This window comes from Taudactylus pleione, unplaced genomic scaffold, assembly GCF_031769625.1.
Source record: "Taudactylus pleione unplaced genomic scaffold, aTauple2 ptg001834l, whole genome shotgun sequence".
Classification (NCBI taxonomy): domain Eukaryota; kingdom Metazoa; phylum Chordata; class Amphibia; order Anura; family Myobatrachidae; genus Taudactylus; species Taudactylus pleione.
This window is the reverse complement of record NW_028286231.1, coordinates 55,347-74,646: the sequence shown is the minus strand read 5'-3', so window position 1 is coordinate 74,646 and position 19,300 is coordinate 55,347. Positions and strand designations below refer to the sequence as shown.

The 19,300-nt window shown below is 48.0% G+C and overlaps 1 protein-coding gene across 1 annotated transcript in view; it reads right to left on the bottom strand.

Moving 5' to 3' along the window:
• The window catches only part of ST6GALNAC3 (ST6 N-acetylgalactosaminide alpha-2,6-sialyltransferase 3), a gene marked incomplete at its 5' end in the record, with an annotated part of 350,326 nt that overhangs the window by 306,295 nt on the left and 24,731 nt on the right, over positions 1–19,300 (bottom strand). Inside the window, one exon of the mRNA XM_088465053.1 lies at positions 5,635–5,878. Within this exon, the coding sequence (XP_088321179.1) occupies positions 5,635–5,878 (244 nt within the window). The remainder of the gene's footprint in view (positions 1–5,634; positions 5,879–19,300) is intronic.

Genomic DNA, 19,300 nt, shown 5'->3' with positions numbered 1-19,300 from the left:
CACTGACATCATCGTGATGTCAGTGGGGACGCCCCCAAACGGCAGGCATTCCTTCTGGAACGCCTCCGTTTGGCCAGCCACACCCCCCCCCGGCCTGCCTACCAAACGGCACGAGGTGTCGATCAACATCGACAGCCGCCCCTTTTGCATGGGAGCGCCGGGGGGGCACTGCCCGGCCATCGACCCGCTTGCGAGCCGGACTGAAACAGGCCCAGTGTACTGTCATGTTAGCATTTACCCTGTCACGCCACATCTAAAGGCGAAAACCAGACTCCAATACTACTGTATTCTCCTGGCCTCAACCTGGAGCGGTTATCCAGGAGCGTTTTATAACCCGGCGTTTTTATTGCAAAATACATCAAACTCTAAACCGGCGCCAGTATGTCTGATTGCGTACAACAGACGGCGCTCCTCAGATTTGCCTCCATATTGGAGTCGCTCTGTACGTCGGTACGGTGTGTTTATTACTGGCAGTGGAACTGTCGTGCGCGCTTATTGTATATCTTATTTCATTTTAAACTTTTAGGTTTCGTTGGGGGCTGCTATGCAGTCGCATTTACCAGTCTCTGGAATATATATCAGCAGACATTGGGGGGTTGCAGAGCCACATGCGCTTCGTACGATGCCCGGTACTACAGCCGTCACATGTCCGCTAAGGAGTGAGTGACGGCCTGCGACAGCTACTGAAACCTGGTCCTCCAGCCACAAACTTGTCCGTCCCCCCCTCTGCCCATTAGAGGAAAAGCACTTACTTCCCAGGAACACGGAGACAGAACATTTGTTGTTTTTCCTATGGATCCCTGGAATAGAATGGCTAATCTGCCAAACGATCTGAGCAAAATATCTGCCCACCCTGTTTCTCAAGAGCAATAATGAAAAAAATGAAGGCCTGCTGCTCGCTTTCCTCTCCAGCCCTGCTTACGCATTCATGGCACAGCGTGACGGTTATTAAAATGCTCTATGTGAGAGGCCCGCGCAACACAAAGAGATATGAATTGCCATTCTGCAGAGATAATGCTATCTAATGGGCAAGACATGCAGCATCGCGCTCGTCCTCAAACCGCCAACATCTCAAGCAGGCGAGACATTTGTATTCTGACGGCGTGCGGATGACCAATGCAAGTTACTTCCATCCTCGCCATCTCTAATGGTAATTACCGGGAGAATGGATCATCTCTCTCAGCTACTGAGTAATCGTTTCTTTAAGGATATATTTGTGTGAAAGAAATAATATATAGATTTTTTTTTAAATGCATAAACCTCACATTTTCACACATGGTGTTTGAGAACTTAAAGCAGCAATCTCACAAAGAGCTTTTTGTTTTATTATTTGTGCTTAAATAGCAAGGTATGGCCCTGATTCAGAGCCGGACGCTCTGACCAGAGCGCTCGCTCTGAATCAGGGCCCACCTCCATAAATATGGAGCATCCTCCTGGACGCTCGTATAGCTGTGGGTCACCACAGGCAAGGCAAGCCTCCCGGTTGTCTCACACCCTCCCCACCTCCCCCCTGAAAAAAACAGAAATCCCCGTAGCGGGGGGCCCAGTGACGCGATTCGCGCAGAATCGTGTCATCGTGGCCCCGCCCCCTCTTCGGCATTGTGAAGAGGGGACGGAGTCACGATGACGCGATCGTGCGGCTCCGCCCCCAGTGTGACCCAAAATGGGCGCTCCGCCCCCGCTATTAGCCGACAATCAGCTCCCTCCCGGAAGGCTGGAGCTGATTGTCGGCAAGTATGCCTCTAATACATATATGTCTACTCTCCTGGAAAAGTCGGCAAGCTTCCCGGCCGGCCACCACCCTCCCGCGTACCCCTCCGCACCCCTTCGCACACACCAACGCAGCAGAGGGGGGGATGACACGATTTGCGCTTCACAATGCCGCTAATCTAGATGGCATGTAGCGGGGTAGGGCCATGATGATGCAATTGCACGGTCATACCGCCTCTCCATCCACAATGCAGCGCCATGTCCCCAACATGCCCCACCCCGCCACACTCGCAGAATGGGTCCTGCGCACACGCGCAGATTCACGATAATCGGAAATCTGAATTCAGCATAATCAGCCCCATTGTCGTTATCTTCCAGGCATCCCGGGGTAACGGACAGGAAAGACATGTGGGTAGCTCTGACCGGCTGAGTTGCATGAAGGACGAGTAATTTGACTGATCTGAGGGCAACGTCAATTAGTCCAGTTTAGCTTTGAACTTGTATAGGACATTATACATCAATGATAAACTGCATACTGCCCACAGGCCTAAGCGTTCGGTTGAACTACACATCCCAGAATGCCCTGCAACAGTTTTAGCATGGCCATTTAGAAAAACGGTGGCAGGGCAAGCTGGGATGTGTAGTTCTACAACAGCTGGGGGGACCACTTATTACCCACCCCTTTTCTACCTGGCGGCCTGATTTCCTCCTGGACTCGCATTTTTTTGGACACAGGCCTATGGGACTGCAAACAAAAAGCTGCGAGTTTGGAGCTACCGTAAGTGCGGCATATACACACAATTCAGCGCAGGGCGAGCCGCCTCACCGCTGACTTACTCGTCCCCCTTAGAGTTACAGAGCTCATAAATAAATAATAACTTATAGGCTGTAGGGTGATACTAGATCGGAGATTTGCATAGGGTGACAAATCCTTAAATAAATAATGACTGTTCCTGGAATTCTGGGAAGTTGGCGATCCTGTGTGCGTACGGTTTGGCGGATTATTCCTCACCTTCATATAATAAAATATCCGCGCCGCCGCTTCTGACAATTTCTTTTTGCTTATATGAAGGTTGTGAACAAGAGTTTATTGATTTGTTGGCAAATCTGCAAACGCCTATACACAGATGGCATTTCCTGAAACCATGGCTCTGTCGCCCATCAGACGATGTCAGAGCATTTTGGCAGAGACGGTCACAACATGAGCGCGTTGAATGTGAATGTAATTAAAAAAAAAATCATCATACAATCTGCTTATCTTCAGGTAGTTCCAGTAGAAGTGACCGGGCGCATCTATGCTGATAGGAATCTCTAATTTCCAAGTCATCTACGTGGAGGAGACTATAGGACGTGTGTGCTCCGTTTCAGCTACAGTTATAGCTTTGGATGCAGAGATTGGAGAAAGGGTGAATCGTTTAATCATTTCAGTTCATTAAGGTCGGCGCTAACCCATCCAGGTCTCCGCACGCCCAAAGGTGGAGATAACCCGTCTGCACTATCCACCAGCCAATGGCAATAAAATGTCACCTTTATGTAACAGTCCGAAAGCAAACAAAGCAATAATCTGTTATTATACACCATAGCATTAGGCTCTTACACATACAATCACCCGCAAGGCACAACAGGCCTGATATTAATTCTAATGGAAAACTGCACAGTAATGAGCCAAGAGGCCAGACGAGCCACGCCACTGTGCCAAAAGCAGATTGGTGAGCCGGGTGGCAGATGGCGTTTTCCTCGCAGTGGGGAGTCTCTATCCTTTCCATGCACAGGTTTCAGAGAGCCTCACGCGACAAGATGGCATACTATATAGTACGTATGTTCTATATTAGATATATGTTTACATATAGACATATGCATATGTTTCATTTCATTATATAATGGGCTTAAGTGTCCATCTAGCAGTTACGCGGTAGAGACAGATTACACGCACGCTTCCTGCTGACAGTGACCGCCCTGCTCAACTGAGAATGGAACGTAGAAAGTCCCACATTGGGCTAAAATCCCTTCCCCACCAGAGGAGAAGGTCCCGAGCTGGCACAATAGTTAGCAACCCAGCAAATGACGAGTCCATCATACTATAGTATATATCTATACTAATATAATAAGAACGTTGTGCCCGTCTGTTTGTCCCAAGTTGGCACAAAAACTACTGAACTGATTTTCATGAAAACTGCATCATCGTGTCGTGGAAACTCCCAGAAATAAGCTGCACTTTGTCTCACTTCCAACCGTCAAGTTAACGCTGAGCAAATAACAAAAACAGCATTTATTGACATCAGCAATGCAAGAGGTAGGTGCGGCACCCTGAATGAGCCCCAAAGCCTCGACATTAAGCTAATTATCTACAGTGACATCTACAGGCCATCGATTGTAACTACTGAATATTGGGCCTGATTCAGACCCGTTCGCTATATGCGGGCGCTCGCAAGCGGACCGATGTTCTGCGTACACGCATGCACACACTTCATTCTGCGCGAGCGCGAACTACTCACTGCGATCGCATACCACTCGCTCGCTCACCCAGCAAAGGCAGCCCAGGGTAATGAGTGACAGGAGAGGCCGTTTGTGGGTGGTAACAGGGGCAGGACACTAATAACGGAGGGTTGGAGATGCGAACGCAGGCGTGCCTGAGTGTTTCATCGCCGTTTTAGAGGCATGCATATTTAACAGGCAGCGTCATAGTACACGTCACTTGCCTTTTTTTACACTGATTTCCTCGCAATGCTTGCGGTAGGGTTAAGCTACCTCAAGCACTGCGTTCGCATCCAATGGTGGCCGATGTACCAATGTTTTAATACACTTCCTGGAGATGACGTGGTGCTGGTGGGCGGCTCTGCCTGTGCGATTGGGCGTACGCATACACAAAGTGGCCGCACGCTAAGACATGGTGGGCGTGCTTATGCCTTGGCGAGCGATCGCTTTCAGAGGCGTCACTTTGAAAAATTTGCATACGCATCCAGCGAGCGTATGCAGATAGCGACCGGCTCTGAGTCGAGCCCATAGTACATGAGAAGTCGTAACAACACATAAATAATTATCCTTCATGTTTTATTTTGGGTATTTTGTTAGTAATGATAGAAATGGGTTCAATAAGTACATTTATCAATGCTCCTATTTAGTACTAAATAATAAATCGCAGCTGACACACAGTGAAGGGAAGACATTTTGTGGGCTGGCCCAATATCAGCCAATCAATACACTGGTGACCAGTGACATCACTGAGGCAGTTATGCATTCTCGTGATTAAAGTTAGGTTTTATTCCCATGATTAATGTTAGGTTGCATTTTCAGGACGATTGGCTATAACTCACCTAATTAGTATGCCTCAGTGATGTCACTGGTTCCTAGGGAATTAGGATGATAATGACTCAGAAATGGGCGCAATGCCAATGTTGCGATTATCGGTAATCTGCGCATATGTCTGAGTCGCACTGCGCATGCGTCAAGTTTAATTTTCCTTGTCGCTCGCCGTGAGGATTTATTCGCAAAGTGATTGACAGGCAGGGAACATTTTTTGAGCGGCAACAGGGAGGTCGTAACTCAAATGCAGGCAAGTTGCGACCGTTTTCGGGCCATATCTGCCTGCGACTGCGATCCTGTAAACAAGGTCAAAATGGCTCCGGTGTCTCAGTACCCGTGGTCATTCTGTGCCACCTATGGGGGACTCCGAAACCTGATATTTGACTGATATGTGACCGGGCTGAGCCTTTGCACGCAGTCACTTGGACTTGCGAGGCCGCCAGTGCGCGTCTCAATACAAATCCCGGCAGTTGCGTCATTTGCATAATTTCGCACAGCCGCTGCGTACAAATTTTCAGCTGCCGTGGCATTACCGTCCGTCTCTGAATCAGGATCTTGAGCAGCCTAACAAGTGAAAATGAAATACATTATAGCTTGTGAAATTAAGCTCTGTTATCTTACCTCTCGTGTTTTAATGTTGATGTAGCCGTCGTGGTATGTGAGAGGGCGCTGTCGCCACGTGACAGCGGCAGGGATGCAGCGGCCGCTGGTCTGCCCAAAACAGGAAAGCAGCTTGAGGAAGTTCACTTCATTAATGATCCGGAGAACGACCAGGAACAGAAACACCGACACGGAGCCGACGACTAGCACAGGCAGCTTCTGGGGGAGAAAACAGAACAAAACAAAACAAATAAATACATTAAAACTAAATAAAATGATGTAATAAATATGGTCCTCCTATCTGGCCAAACCTCACCCTTCATCCATCCAACCAACCAACCAACCAACCAACCAACAAGGCCATAGGACCTCATTCAGAGCCAGACGCTATTTGCGCTCGCTCGTTCAGATAAAAAGGGGTGGCTATTCAAATGAAACGTTCGCTCTTTGCGGTCTGTTCACGCCTCTGGGTCTGAACGAGCGTACAAAACATGCAGTCGTTTTTTGGTAAACTACGCCCCCTGGCCGCTCGCATCCTACGTCATGTCCGCTATTTATTAGATTAATCGAGTACATCGACCAGGTATGAACTACTCGCTATTCTTGTGGTTGGTTTTTCCTACCGCAATCTTGCGAGCAGTTCTGACTATAAAATAACCCAGTGACGTGGTCAATGACGCTGCTGTATTAATTATGCACACCCATAAAACGCCCGTTTTGACCTTTAAGCACGCCTGCGTTCTGATCTCCACTCCCCGTTTTCAAGCACCTTCCCCTGTTACCACCCACATACGCCTCCTCCTGTCACTCAAAATAGCAAGCATTCGCTATTTAGCGAACAAACGATTTTCGGCCGCACTGACTGGTTCGCGCATGCGTATTATGATCCGTACGCATGCGCAGTTGTGCAAACATCGCTCGGAACGAACGAGCGGCCGCTTACGAGCGGCTCTGAATCAGGCCCATAGTTCACTGAAAGCCGATCCCATATCCCTATCTGTCCCCCGGTATGGGGCCAAGAAATTGTGAGTTCATCTTAAATTTGGACTACTCGGAGGAACTGAACGCAGGCGGATCACCTCAACTAAACTATTGCAAGACGCTGCGCGATGAAGTCACTGTACTTCCCTTTAGAGAACTCTACATTGTAAAATACAAATATATGATAAACAGGGCACTAGCCGTGTACATGATAAAGCTATTCAGCAGCCTGAACGCTGCATGTGCCGTCTAACGGACCAGAAGCCAACCGCCAGAGCTGTTATATGCGCAGGCTAGCCAGGTTAGTGATAAATTTGTTATCGAACGATCCATGAAGCGTCGCGGTTTCTAAAACTCATTTTGTTTCTGAATATTTTGCAGCCATTACGACATTTTCTGTGAATAATTATTTCTCTTCCGTAACCTAAAGTCTCAGCCGCCCTGCGGCCACCTCCGTCAGTCAATGTTTACATTTTACGGCTGAATTACTTGCTCGGTTAGATCCTCTCTCGCCCGACGCCGATTGTTGTGTTTCTACTTTGTCAACTTTCTCTACTCACAAATGTGAAATCCAAAGAACCCTTCCTGCCGGCCGCTCTTAATAAAAAATCTCCACCATTACGTTAAAAGCTATTCTTGTGAGATGAAAGAGACGTGATCTGTAATAGCTTTCCCTCTCTCAGCGCTACCTATGTTCTGTAGCGTTGCCTGCAACCTTTGCCCCTCTCCTCCCTGATGTCCGCCTTTATCCTCCTGCATTTATCTGCACTTATCGTTACCGTTCTATCGCTATTGATAACCGCCAATTAACATGACAGAGAGAGAACATGTCACGAGGGCCTCTGATGTTATTCATTTCATTTTTTGCTTTATTACATATTTTATTATTTACATATTGACACTTATTTATATTGCCCCATCGTATTACATTGCGCTTTACAATTGGGGGGCACGGTCATAAAATGAGACTTGGTAATAACACACAGGAGAGGTAAGACGGGCATAGGGGTAAATGTAATAGCCTTCGCCGGGAATTCAACAATGCCAGTTAGTCGCAGGCTATTACATTTACCCCATAGGGCAGTATGTACAATGGGCAAAAAATAAGTCAAACCCCCGAAAATGCGTTTTTCGGGGGTTTCAACGCATTTCTCATATGTTACAAGCTCCAGAATGCGATACATTCAGGAGCTTGGACCCGGTGGGTAACGCCCCCAATAGAACCCTATGATCTTTTTTCTGAATTCTTAACTGAGAGGGCTCCCACCCAGCACCCCCGGCGGTGCGCATGTCCTTCTGCGCATGCCAGATGGAGGCCAGAGAGACTTCAGGGTCATAAAGCCGGAAGTCTTTCTATCGCAAAGGACTGCTCTTATCGGGAGATTAGAATGGCAGATCTAGGTACATGCCGGCATCCTGCCCATAGTATCATGTATGTCACAGCTCGACTCCTGGAGCTAGCAAAGCGCATAAGCCGTTGCTTAGTGCTGGTTACGCTACGTTTCTTGCTATATACACCTCATCGGAGGACCAGGTGACAAGTTTTTTAAATAAGAAGTGGACCGGTCAAAGTTTTTGAAAAATCCTCCTAGACAAAAAGATATGGGAAACATATATAAATAAACTGGCGCAATGTTGCCCAAATTCTGTCATTTCCTGTTGTAGACACTGAGAGCAAACACCCTAGGGATTATTACAATGTGATCGGTATCTTCGCATTAGTTCTCATAAATGCCCCACGCTGACTTCCCTGCAGTTACCGCTACTGTCCTGTCTCACGGAGCATGTAATTGGGAGATAAGTATTGCGCAATGTTACCAAGCTCAGAACTTTTACTTTCTTATAAATGGGATAGTGCTGCCACGGGCGCAAGGAGAAAGAGTGGACGCTGCACACAGCGGCGTGGTCACGCCATATTGGGCCATGCCACATCATAGGGAAGGCATGCACGGTACTTCAGAAGTACTGGCCTCCCCAGTCCCCTTCCCTAAAATAACCTCATCAATGCCATGCACACCTGCCATTGGCATGCAGGGTACTAATGGGGCACTCATTAGTGCCATACATTTCCCAACCATCCTGGAATCAGGGCAGAAAGTTCTGATAGGGACTTTTCCTGTCTAAGGGCCTGATTCACCTCCGATCGCAGCTGCGAATGCAATAGCGATTACGTACGCAGTTCAATAGCTATAGGGCTTGATACATTACCATTCGCAACGGCGATTACGCCCGCAATCGGTCGATCGTTGCGTTTTGTACATGCGTATGCATTGCAGTGCGCGTGCGCGAGTCGGTCACTGTGATTGGGACTGCGACAACGCGATTGGGACAGTGATTGCAGTGACTACGCAGACCCATCGCAGAGTGATTGACAGGAAGTGCCGTTTGTGGGTGGTGACGAGGGGGGATGTAGTCAGGAAGCCGACGGTCTAAATGCCGGCCGCCGGCTTCCCAACTCTCTAATCCCGGCAAAACTCGACGCCTGTCATTAGACCTACGCCGGGAGCCCAAAGCCCGGCATACCGATCGAAGGTAAGCCGGGCGCGGATAGCCGCAGGGGGTGAGGTTGGGGTTAGGGGCTCCCGGGGGGAACTTAGGGTTAGGCAGCCCCACGGGAGAGTTAGGGTTAGGCTAGAGGAAGGGGGTTAGAGTTAGGCACCCCCCGGGGGGAGGTTAGGGTTAGGCACCCCCCCGGGAGATTTAGGATTAGGCTGCGGGGAAGAAGGGGTTAGGTTTAGGCACTTGGGGGGGAGGTTAGGGTTAGGCACCATTAAGGGAGGGTTAGGGGGGAAAATAGGGTTAGCGATACTCAGTGGCGTCACAAGGGGGGTGCGGGCCGCACCCGGGTGTCAGTGACAGAGCCTGCAGTGCCCGCACCTCCGGCACCCCCACCACTCCATAGAGATACACGGGTCGGGGACAGATTTGGGCCGCGAGGACATGCCTCCTTTCTAAAGCCACGCCTCCTTTTTGAGACCACGCCCCCTTTTCGGGGGGGCGCGGCTTCGCCGCTCACAAGGCATCACTCCCCGCACCAGGTGTCACTGCGGGGTGGGACGTCACTGGCGATACTTACCTTTTAACGATCAGGATCGTCACTCCTGCCGGGCTGCCACTGTTGGGAATTGAACCGTTGGCCATGCGGCCGGTGGTAATACCTACTACACCCACGGGGGTTGTCGGCGAATAGCAGGCGTGCCAGCGCACTTGAACACCGTTGCAGGGGTGTGCATAAATTAGCCACTGCGATGCCCTACGCAGCCTCATAGCGTGCAATGAAGTTAGCAATTCCTGAGTAAGGTCAGAGCCTGTGCAAGTGTGCGTGAGACTGCGATGGTACTCGATTGTACCGATGTTTTTGCAGTCCTGCTAAACATTACGGATGTGTGTAAGGTAAAGTGGGCGTCCTTATGTTGTGCTGTGACGGCATAGCGATTAAGGTGCTCGACAAAACTTAAAGCTGTTACGCTATCCCCGTTCCAAACGAAAAACAAATCAAATCTGGACAGCTGGGAGATATTTATATCATGAATGAGCCTCAAACAAGCAGTATGTTCGGAGAAAAAAATCCAATTAAGTGATTAAAACAATTAAAAAATAATTAACAGAGAGAACCTATATATAGTGTTAGCAGTCAGGACTTTGAAGCGATGCCTTTACTTTTCCCTGCATGTACCCTCCCCATCTGTCCAGTAGTCCCATCAATGGTCATGCGACGAGGAAGTGAGTGTGCCCCTAAATACATGCCAGGCTGTCCTACAGGCACACGCTTCCACAACTAAATGCGCATTTGCATGTTTAGGGGGTCAACAAACGACTCTCAAGTATGATGAAGGCACCTGAAGTGCTGTAGACCTAGATCACAGGAGCTGCTGAGAGTTCCCAGAATCGCTCTATTCCACTATAACTTCCAGCCTACAATGAGTTACTGCGTCACGCACAGCTCCCAGATACTCCAGTCAATAGACTTAAGCAACTTGATTGATTCCTGCTGGATGGACATTTATAGCCTCAGTAAATATCCCTGGACAAGACAGGTTTCTAAAGACAAAACCCTTGTACCGGTGAGAGGAGAAATCCTCACTCAGCTAGAGCTTACACTTGTAAAACTGTCAACCTTAATAGATATCGGTAACGTAGAATGTCAGCTCTTGGGACAACAACAAAAAAAAAAGCGATATAAAACACAATCATAAATCATCTACTTGTTCATTATAGCTAGAATGTCTCCCAAGTAGATTCATAATTGGAAAAAAAACAGGGATCGTGGTGCGCTCTGGGGCATACATATAATAGATGTTCTCAAAATGCATAGTCCAGACTTTCAGCCTCTAGGGAGGGTGTTCTTATAAAAGATTTCCCAAATAGTGGTGCCATAAGATTATCTTTCTATACAGTCCATAACATACAGTATATTAATAAGTTTGAAAATCACAATGAAGGCTGTAGGGTGGGTGTTCTTATACAGTAAATGATGCTTGTTGCATAACTCTACTCTCTCCTCTCCACCTCGAAAACAATATAGGGCCTGATTCAGAGCCGGACGCAATTTGCGGACGGTCATTCAGGAAAAGGGGGTGGCTATTCAAATGAACCGTTCACTCTTTGCGGTCTGTTGACGCCTCTATGTCTGAACGAGCGAACAAAACATGCAGTTGTTTTTTGGATAACTACGCCCCCTGGCCGCTCGCATCCTACGTCATGTCCGCTATTTATTGGATTAATCGAGTACATCGACCAGCCTATGAACTGCTCGCTATTCTTGTGGTTGGTGTTTCCTACCACACTTGCGAGCAGTTCTGACTATAAAAGAACCCAGTGACGTGGTCAGTGACGCTGCTGTATTAATTATGCACACCCATAAAACGACCGTTTTGACCTTTAAGCACGCCTGCGTTCGGATCTCCACTCCCTGTTTACAAGCACCTTCCCCTGTTACCACCCACATACGCCTCCTCATGTCACTCATATTAGCAGGCATTCGCTATTTAGCGAACAAACGATTTTAGGCCGCACTGACTGGTACGCGCATGCGTATTATGATCCGTACGCATGCGCAGTTGGGCAAACATCGCTCGGAACGAACGAGCGGCCGCTTATGAGCGGCTCTGAATCAGGCCCATAGTGCGCAGTGGCCCTGATTCAGAGCAGGACGCTCTGAAAGAGCGCTCGCTCTGAATCAGGACGTCTTTTTTTTTTTTTGTGCGGCCTCCTGGCCGCTCGCATAGCTGTGGGTGACCACCCACAGCTATTGCGAGCAGCCAGGATGATGGTCGCGATGGTCAAGACCATCGAGCTTGCGATGAGACCCTTGTGGTAGGGTCTCATGGCCGCAAGCCCCAGAGAGCTTCTGGCTTTAATAGAGCCGGAAGCTCTCTCACTGACATCACTGGTGATGTCAGTGGGGCCGCCCACAAACGGCAGGCGTTCGCTTGGGAACGTCTCCGTTTGTGAAGCCCCCCCCGCCATGCCTACAAAACGGGGCGAACTGTCGATCAACATCGACAGCCGCCCTTTTTGTAGTGAGCCACTGAATGAGTGCTTTTTGCGCTCGTTCCGGGGCTTGCGCGTGCGCACTGGCACACCATCGACCCGCTTGCGAGCGGGTCTGAATCAGGCCCAGTATCTGGAACTTGAAAACACTATTTGTGCAGGATAGGGTAAGAAGTGATGTACTTACCCAATCTCGCTGCCTGTATCCTGCTGGTTTCCTCAGTCCCGGTGCTTCCCGACTGCTTTATCCCGGCGAGGGTTAAATGACAGGCGCCTACATCTAGACGCCTGTCATTTTACCGACGCAGGAGACCAGCGCCCGGCATCCCGATCAAAGTGGGGACTTAGGGTTAGGCACCCCCCCGGGAGGTTAGGGTTAGGCTAGGGGGAAGGAGGGTTAGGGTTAGGCACCCCCGGGGAGGGACTTAGGGTTAGGCAAGGAAATAAGATGTTTTTATATGCTTTGTGTTTTGTATGCTAGATGGGACTTACTTGTTATTTCAGGGTGTAGTTATGAGACCGGCGGGCGCGATGCTGCCGGCCTAAATCCTGACGGGGAAGCCCGGCAAGGCACTTAAGATAGGCGTCAAAATACCGCAGCATATCTTAATCCTGACGCCGGAATCCAGACGGATGCCAACCCGAATGAGGTAGGGGGGAGGGTTAGGCACCACTGGGGGGGGGGAGGTTAGATTTAGGCACTTAGAGGGGGGATTAGGGTTAGGCACTGGGGGAAGGTTAGGGTGAGGCACTCCCCCCGGGGTACTTAGGTTTAGGCGGCGGGGAAAGGGGGGTTAGGTTTAGGCACAGAGGGGGGATTAGGGTTAGCCACTGGGGGGAAGGTTAGGGTTAGGCACCCCTAAGGAGGGATAGGAGAGGGAATTTGATTAGTCTATACTTACCTTAGGGACGATCGGGATTTTCATCCATGTCGGGCAGCCGTTGTCGGGATTCCATGTCCGGCGGTAAATAATACCGATTCCAGTGTCAGAGACTCCGAGTCCTGAAATTTAAAAGCAATTTAAGCTTCATATAAGTTGCACCTGAATGTCCAAAAATACAATGTAGCCCAATTTGTAAGTGATACTGGGGCGTGTCTCAATGCGTTTCATCCAAGGTTGGACTTTTTCAAGGGTGCCTGTTCCACTCTGCCTTACTCCTTAAAGAGATACAGTGTCCAATGATTAACCGTGTGTTCTTACCGGTGTGTCCCGCGTTCTGCGTGTCCCGCAATTCCGGGTTTGCATCTCCAGCTCCCTGTGTGGTTTTCAGTCCTCAATTCTTTACTGTGCAGTGGACACGCAAATAGCGAGCGCCTCTGAATCGGGCCCCCAGAGCGCTGCAGTTAAAGATTCAGAATTGTGTAACAGATCATCTAACAAAACCAATCCTAGGTTTTGGTTTATTACATTATTTTACCAGTGCAATTACGGCATACTTGCCTACGCTCCGGGCACGTACGGGAGGCTTCCAAATCACAGGCGGCTATCCCGGATGCCCGAGATTTGCCTCCTTGTGGAAAGGGCAGACCAGAAGATGGCAAGTGTGAATTATGGTGCAAATCTGTCTAAATGAAATGTTAATTCAACAAGTCCGGTGAAAAAGAGAGAGAAGAGCTCACGACGGAAGAAAGAATTTCCAGTGCCAAACAGGAGAAGATGCGGCGCCGGCAAGGAATAAGCCAGAAAAAGAAAACCACCTGTCTCAAGAAAAGAAAAGATATTACCTGTAAGAAGAAGTGGCGGTGGCTGGAAGAGGGCCGCGGCGGGAGCCCAAAGAAAATAGGAGGAAGACTCGTCAACAAAGGACCTAATCAAAGCCACCTTATTGTCGTCCCTCCAGGCGTCAGTGACAGGGTAGGCCCCTGTGAGCATCTGCATATCATTAATGTGGCACCACTAGACGCTAGGGAGGCCCATAGGCCTGAACTGGCCACCCTTGGCCCTAGGTCCCACCCTTGGCCCCACACTTTGGGCACTAGGCCCATTTTGCCAATCAGTGGGGGTAAGCACTAGTCCTACCTTCCTCCAACTAGGCCGTTACCCACTTTACTCCCACGAGGGCTGTGCGGCTCCGATAGGTTTACATAGATCACTATCCCACCAACAATTACTGTGCCATAGGTGTTTATAAATGTGCATAGGCCTGGGCGCAGAAGAATCTCTGACCACCATGTTTAACGATGGGCATCAGGCCCAGGTACCTTATAAACCAGGGAGGTGATTCCTTGCTTTTTAGAGGTCTCATACCCTGGGCAAAGCCGCAAAACCAGTTTCCCACAAAAAAAAAAAAAAAAACTTTCCCGCCAAAATCAGATGCCCATAGGACATAATGGTTTCATTTTAGGCCCCAATTAGGTGTTTTTCATAGTAAACCTCCCTGGATACACCCTACATTTAGATTTCCCAGCAGTCTGGCCCCCATTATACATAAGCTAATGTATTATTTAGTTGCCCTGTTATTGGATTGCCTCTGCTGCTGCCTTGTTTTCTATTTGATAGTCCTGCGCCATGATGGTGGTGTTGCCCTGTATAGGACTGTTACGTAGTGAGGCCAGAGCACCACAATTAGCTACAGCTTGTGTTGCACAGCAGCCATAGGTGACCAGTAACTGGTTGGTCGGGTCATTGCACCAGTTTGCAATGGTGTGTGGAATACATGGCCTGGTGTATAGTACAGCACGGGCATTGTGTCAGGGCTATGTGTCTTTGCAGTGTCATGCACACTTATCTAAGATCAGGTACTGTGAGGATCTCTGCACTGGTCAGCCTGGCTGTCCGTCTTTCCTAGGTAGGTCAGTAGAGAGTGTTTCGTGTCTGTGTGGGAGCTCTTCCCTGCTACAACACAGAGGTAGGAGCACCATGGAAAGGCTCCTCTGCCCTTTCCCAGCTCATTGTCTGGAACACTCCCTCAGGGGAGTCACCTTACTTTGCCTACACTCCCGAATCTCGGGTGGCTTCTCAAGGGGACCCAGAAGAGCAGCCAAGTCACCGGAGGCTGTTCACAGCCGACTGGCGCTGCCCACTTTCTGAGTGAAGTGGGCGACCCTGGCGCAGATGACATAATTCGTGATGAATCACGTTATCATGGCCCCATCCTCGATTTCAATTTTCAGTAATCATAGCATTGTATAGCGAGGCAAGGACAATGACGCGATCATGCCATAACCCCCCCACACACTTCTGCCACACCACCCCCCCGCCTTGTTGTCCTGGAGGGGGCAGACCAGACGTCAGCAAATATGGGCATAACTAGACATATGTGGAGTGGACCCCATGGAAAGATTTGTAAGGACCCTAATGTACTGCCTTATGGTGAAAATCTCACATACAGAAAGGGCCCCCCTCAGCTGTGAGCTACTGCACCCCATGGGGCTTATGGTATTTACACCCTTGTACTTTGTCTTCTGTAACCCACTATTGTGATTCCATTGTAAAATAAATTTACATGTGGGGTGGGTTGTAATTTAGCTGTGGATTATTGGCATTTAGACCTCATTCAGACCCACTCGCAAGCGCTGAGCGCTCGCAAGTGGATCGATGTTTAGGCCCTGCACACGTGCAGGGGCCACACTGCGCGTGCGCAAGCCCCGGAGCGAGAGAAATTTTCTCGCTCCGGAGCTCACTATAAAAGGGGCGGCTGTCGATGTTGATTGACAGCTCGCCCCGTTTTGTAGGCGTGGCGGGGGGGTGGTTTCACAAACGGAGGCGTTCCTTAAATAATGCCTGCCGTTTTGTGGGCGACCGCACTGACATCAGCAGTGATGTCAGTGGGGAGCTGCCTGCTCGATCAGAGCAGGAAGCTCCCTGGGGCTTGCGGTTGCCGAGATCCAACCTTAGGGTCTCGTCGCAAGCCCGATGGTCGCGATGGTCTTGACCATCGCGACCATCAACCTGGTCAGTCGCTAAACCTGTGGGTGGTAACCCACAGCTTAGCTAGCGACCAGGAGGCCGCACTTCAAAATACAAGCGGCCGCCCACATTCAGAATGAGCACTCGCATTTTGCGCCATTGTCCCTCTGGAGCGGCTAAAAGCTCTGAACTCTCCTTTTTATTTCCGTGTCTGCATCTCACCTGCATATAAATACTTTGATCATTTTAGCCTATAATTCGCCAACTTTATGACACAACCTTAATGACGCTTCCCTACATTTCTCTACTTGTATGAAGTAATAAGCTAGAAGCAGACGGTATACAATAAAAAGCCCGGTCTGGGAGAATAGAGAATTTTACGCGTCAAAGATGGAAATGTCAGCGCGAGATACAGCGGCAAAATGTTTAACCCCCGAGAATAAACTGAATGTGTATTGATTGGCTAAGTTAGAAGATTATAATTTGATCTACGTATAATGGCGGTTTTTATGTAACCATTGAGCAAAATGAATGCTAAATTCTCTGTAGCGCATGAATTGTAAATAGGGCGCACTAAATATTTATTGAACCTTTTATGCTTATGTACATAAAACGAAATGGGTACACCACCGAATATTTGTATGCAAATGACTAGATGCGGGCTCATTAGCGCCGAGGTCAGCTAATTTCCCATTACAATTCTGTAGGATGGTATTGCAGGAGCCTGGAAGCGAGCCTATTGCAGAAACGGTGCTTAGAAAGGTAAATATATATAAAAAGTCAGCTTTTGTTTAGCTACGGCGTAGAATATGATGTTTGTCGAGGCCATTTGGCTATAAAACGAGGCAGATGAAGTACAATGCGCGGTAACTTGCTCGCTCGGTGTGTTCAGCTGCAGATAAGCAGCGGAGACGGGACCGGTTCCGCTGAATAGAGATCTAGCAGAATTACTTTCTTGTTCGACAAATTCTGGAGGGCATCATTGTAACAGATGGTGAGAAATATGAGTCTCTGTTGTTCCCGGCGCGTATGAGACTAAAAAGAAAAAAAAAAAGTATTTCTTTGTAAAGTACAGTAAATCTAAGACATTTCTTGCCTTCTATAACCAATCTGTCGCTCCGCACATGTCGGCTTCTGGCCAAAATTTAGTGTATAACGTGCAGAAACAGAGGAGGGTTCCGCTTATGAAGCGTTAGAAAATGGCGCGGCTGCTAAGTCCTCCGGCATATTTACGTTCCGCTTTTCATTATCTGTCTGTGACAAAGTGTTAGCATAATGTGCAATTATTCCCGCGACACTCGCAAAAGTCAGAGCGGTTACGTGGAATTGCATTGTTACCGCCCAGGTCCCGCCCCGTCACCAATAGATTAGGCCATGTTGCGCACGACTGAGAAAAAGACGGACATATAAAAAAAAAAATGTGCACATTTACTTTTGCGCGTATGCTCTTTGCAAAATCTCATAATTTATGTCCGCTCTAAGAGATCCTTCCGATTCAGAAGCGGGCCCTGGGAGTGCACTATATATACTGTATATATATATATATATATATACATATATACTATATCTGCAGGTAAATGCACCGATATTACCCGTACTCGTAACTAAAAACCTTAATAATCATTTAAATACTTTTAGATTTTATTCGTACCTTTGAAAAGCATTTTCATCTACCCAATGTCTGTAATGACAGGTAGAGGATACTCCTCCGCTATAACGTAGGCTTCAGAGTGGGGATAAAAGAGGCCGACTGATTAGCTGGATGATGTACGACACTCAGCGCATTCGTAAACTGTCCCTAAACGGCACAATGCAAATGCAAATTACTCACAGAAACTGCGCGTGGCGTCAATACTTTGAAGTTCTAATTCTGGTAAATTTGCTATCCTAAAATGAACTCACCTTGTGGCGGAGAGGGAGAAGGGATTTATATTCTGTGCTGTACGACGCTGACATGAGGACAGATGAGAAGAATTAATTTATACAGATATCCCTGGATAGCGCAATCATAGACCTGAACATGAAAAGGTATTAGATGGAACTGCTAATATATTCTAAAAGACTGGTTTTCCTGCACTTCTAATGATATTACTCCCGTCATACGTTTAAATACACTGACGTCTGCTTAAAGGGACATATCCTCCATCACAGTACATTCATCTCTCTGACAATTTGTTACTGAAATATTACCCCGTCCCCAGAACGGGCAGAGCTGCTGGGGTACCTGGTCTGTGACCTCCGTCATTTTGATGCTGTTCATCCACAATGACGCCAGTAACCTAAAAGCCTGGAGAAGCCTGAGAATATTACATAAAATGTTGTCTGTGTGTATTACATTTTCCCCAGCATTTATGCCTGGTGCAGCCACTTGCCACGTATTAGTATGAGATATAGGGCTAGATGGAATAGCCTGATGGTGATTTATGGATTTACGTATACAGCAGTGAAAAGCGTGGACAAGTGAACCAGTGGAGAAGTTGCCCATAGCAACCATTCAGCTTTGAAGTAGCGTTTATAAAGTACAGTCTATAAAATAATAGGTAGGAGCTAATTGGTTGCTGTAACCAGCGGGTTAAATAATTAATTTCTACATAGGCATATAAGTTGCAACACAAATACCCTTGCTAGGCCCCATTGAGGTTTGAAAAGGACATTGTGTTCATATAGTTCTAGCCTATGCATAGACTGGCCAGATTAACCTTTGGGAGTCAGACAAGACATATATAGAGGGGTCCTAACTTGTACCTGTCATTATCAGAGATGTTTAATGAGCCATTTATACCTTATATGGTAGTGGGGTGATCATTGTAAGATGTGTAGAGACGCTAAGCATTATGGGTTACTGATAGTGATGTCCATATTCTACGCAAAGGGGATTTGAAACAGAGTTTATCTCCAGAAATTAGGACACGTCATTACTGTATTTATTTGTCTGGTAGTATATGTTAATGCTTACAGAGCATGTACAAGACATAAGAATGGTCCATGCTATGTTGTACCAATCAGTGCTTGGTACCCAATATGTAACTAATATGGGTTTAATATCCGGAAAGCCAACACCCATACTATGGTATATAAATCAAGAGCTAGACAAAGGCTCTTCGGCTCGTGCATGGACCTGAGACTGCAGTAGGCTGCCTGCAATGTATATTGGAAGACCTGGGCGTTGCTGAAACGAGGGCTCCCCAGATGAAGATGAACTACATCTTCTGTATGTTGAAGATGATGAATTACCGGTGTCTTCTGAATACATAGACAAAAGTGGAGTATACTGTATACTTTGTATGTTAATTGTTTGTTTGTTGTTTGTTAGTTAATTGTAAATAAAGTGTGTAACTATTCATTTCGGTCAGAACGAAACC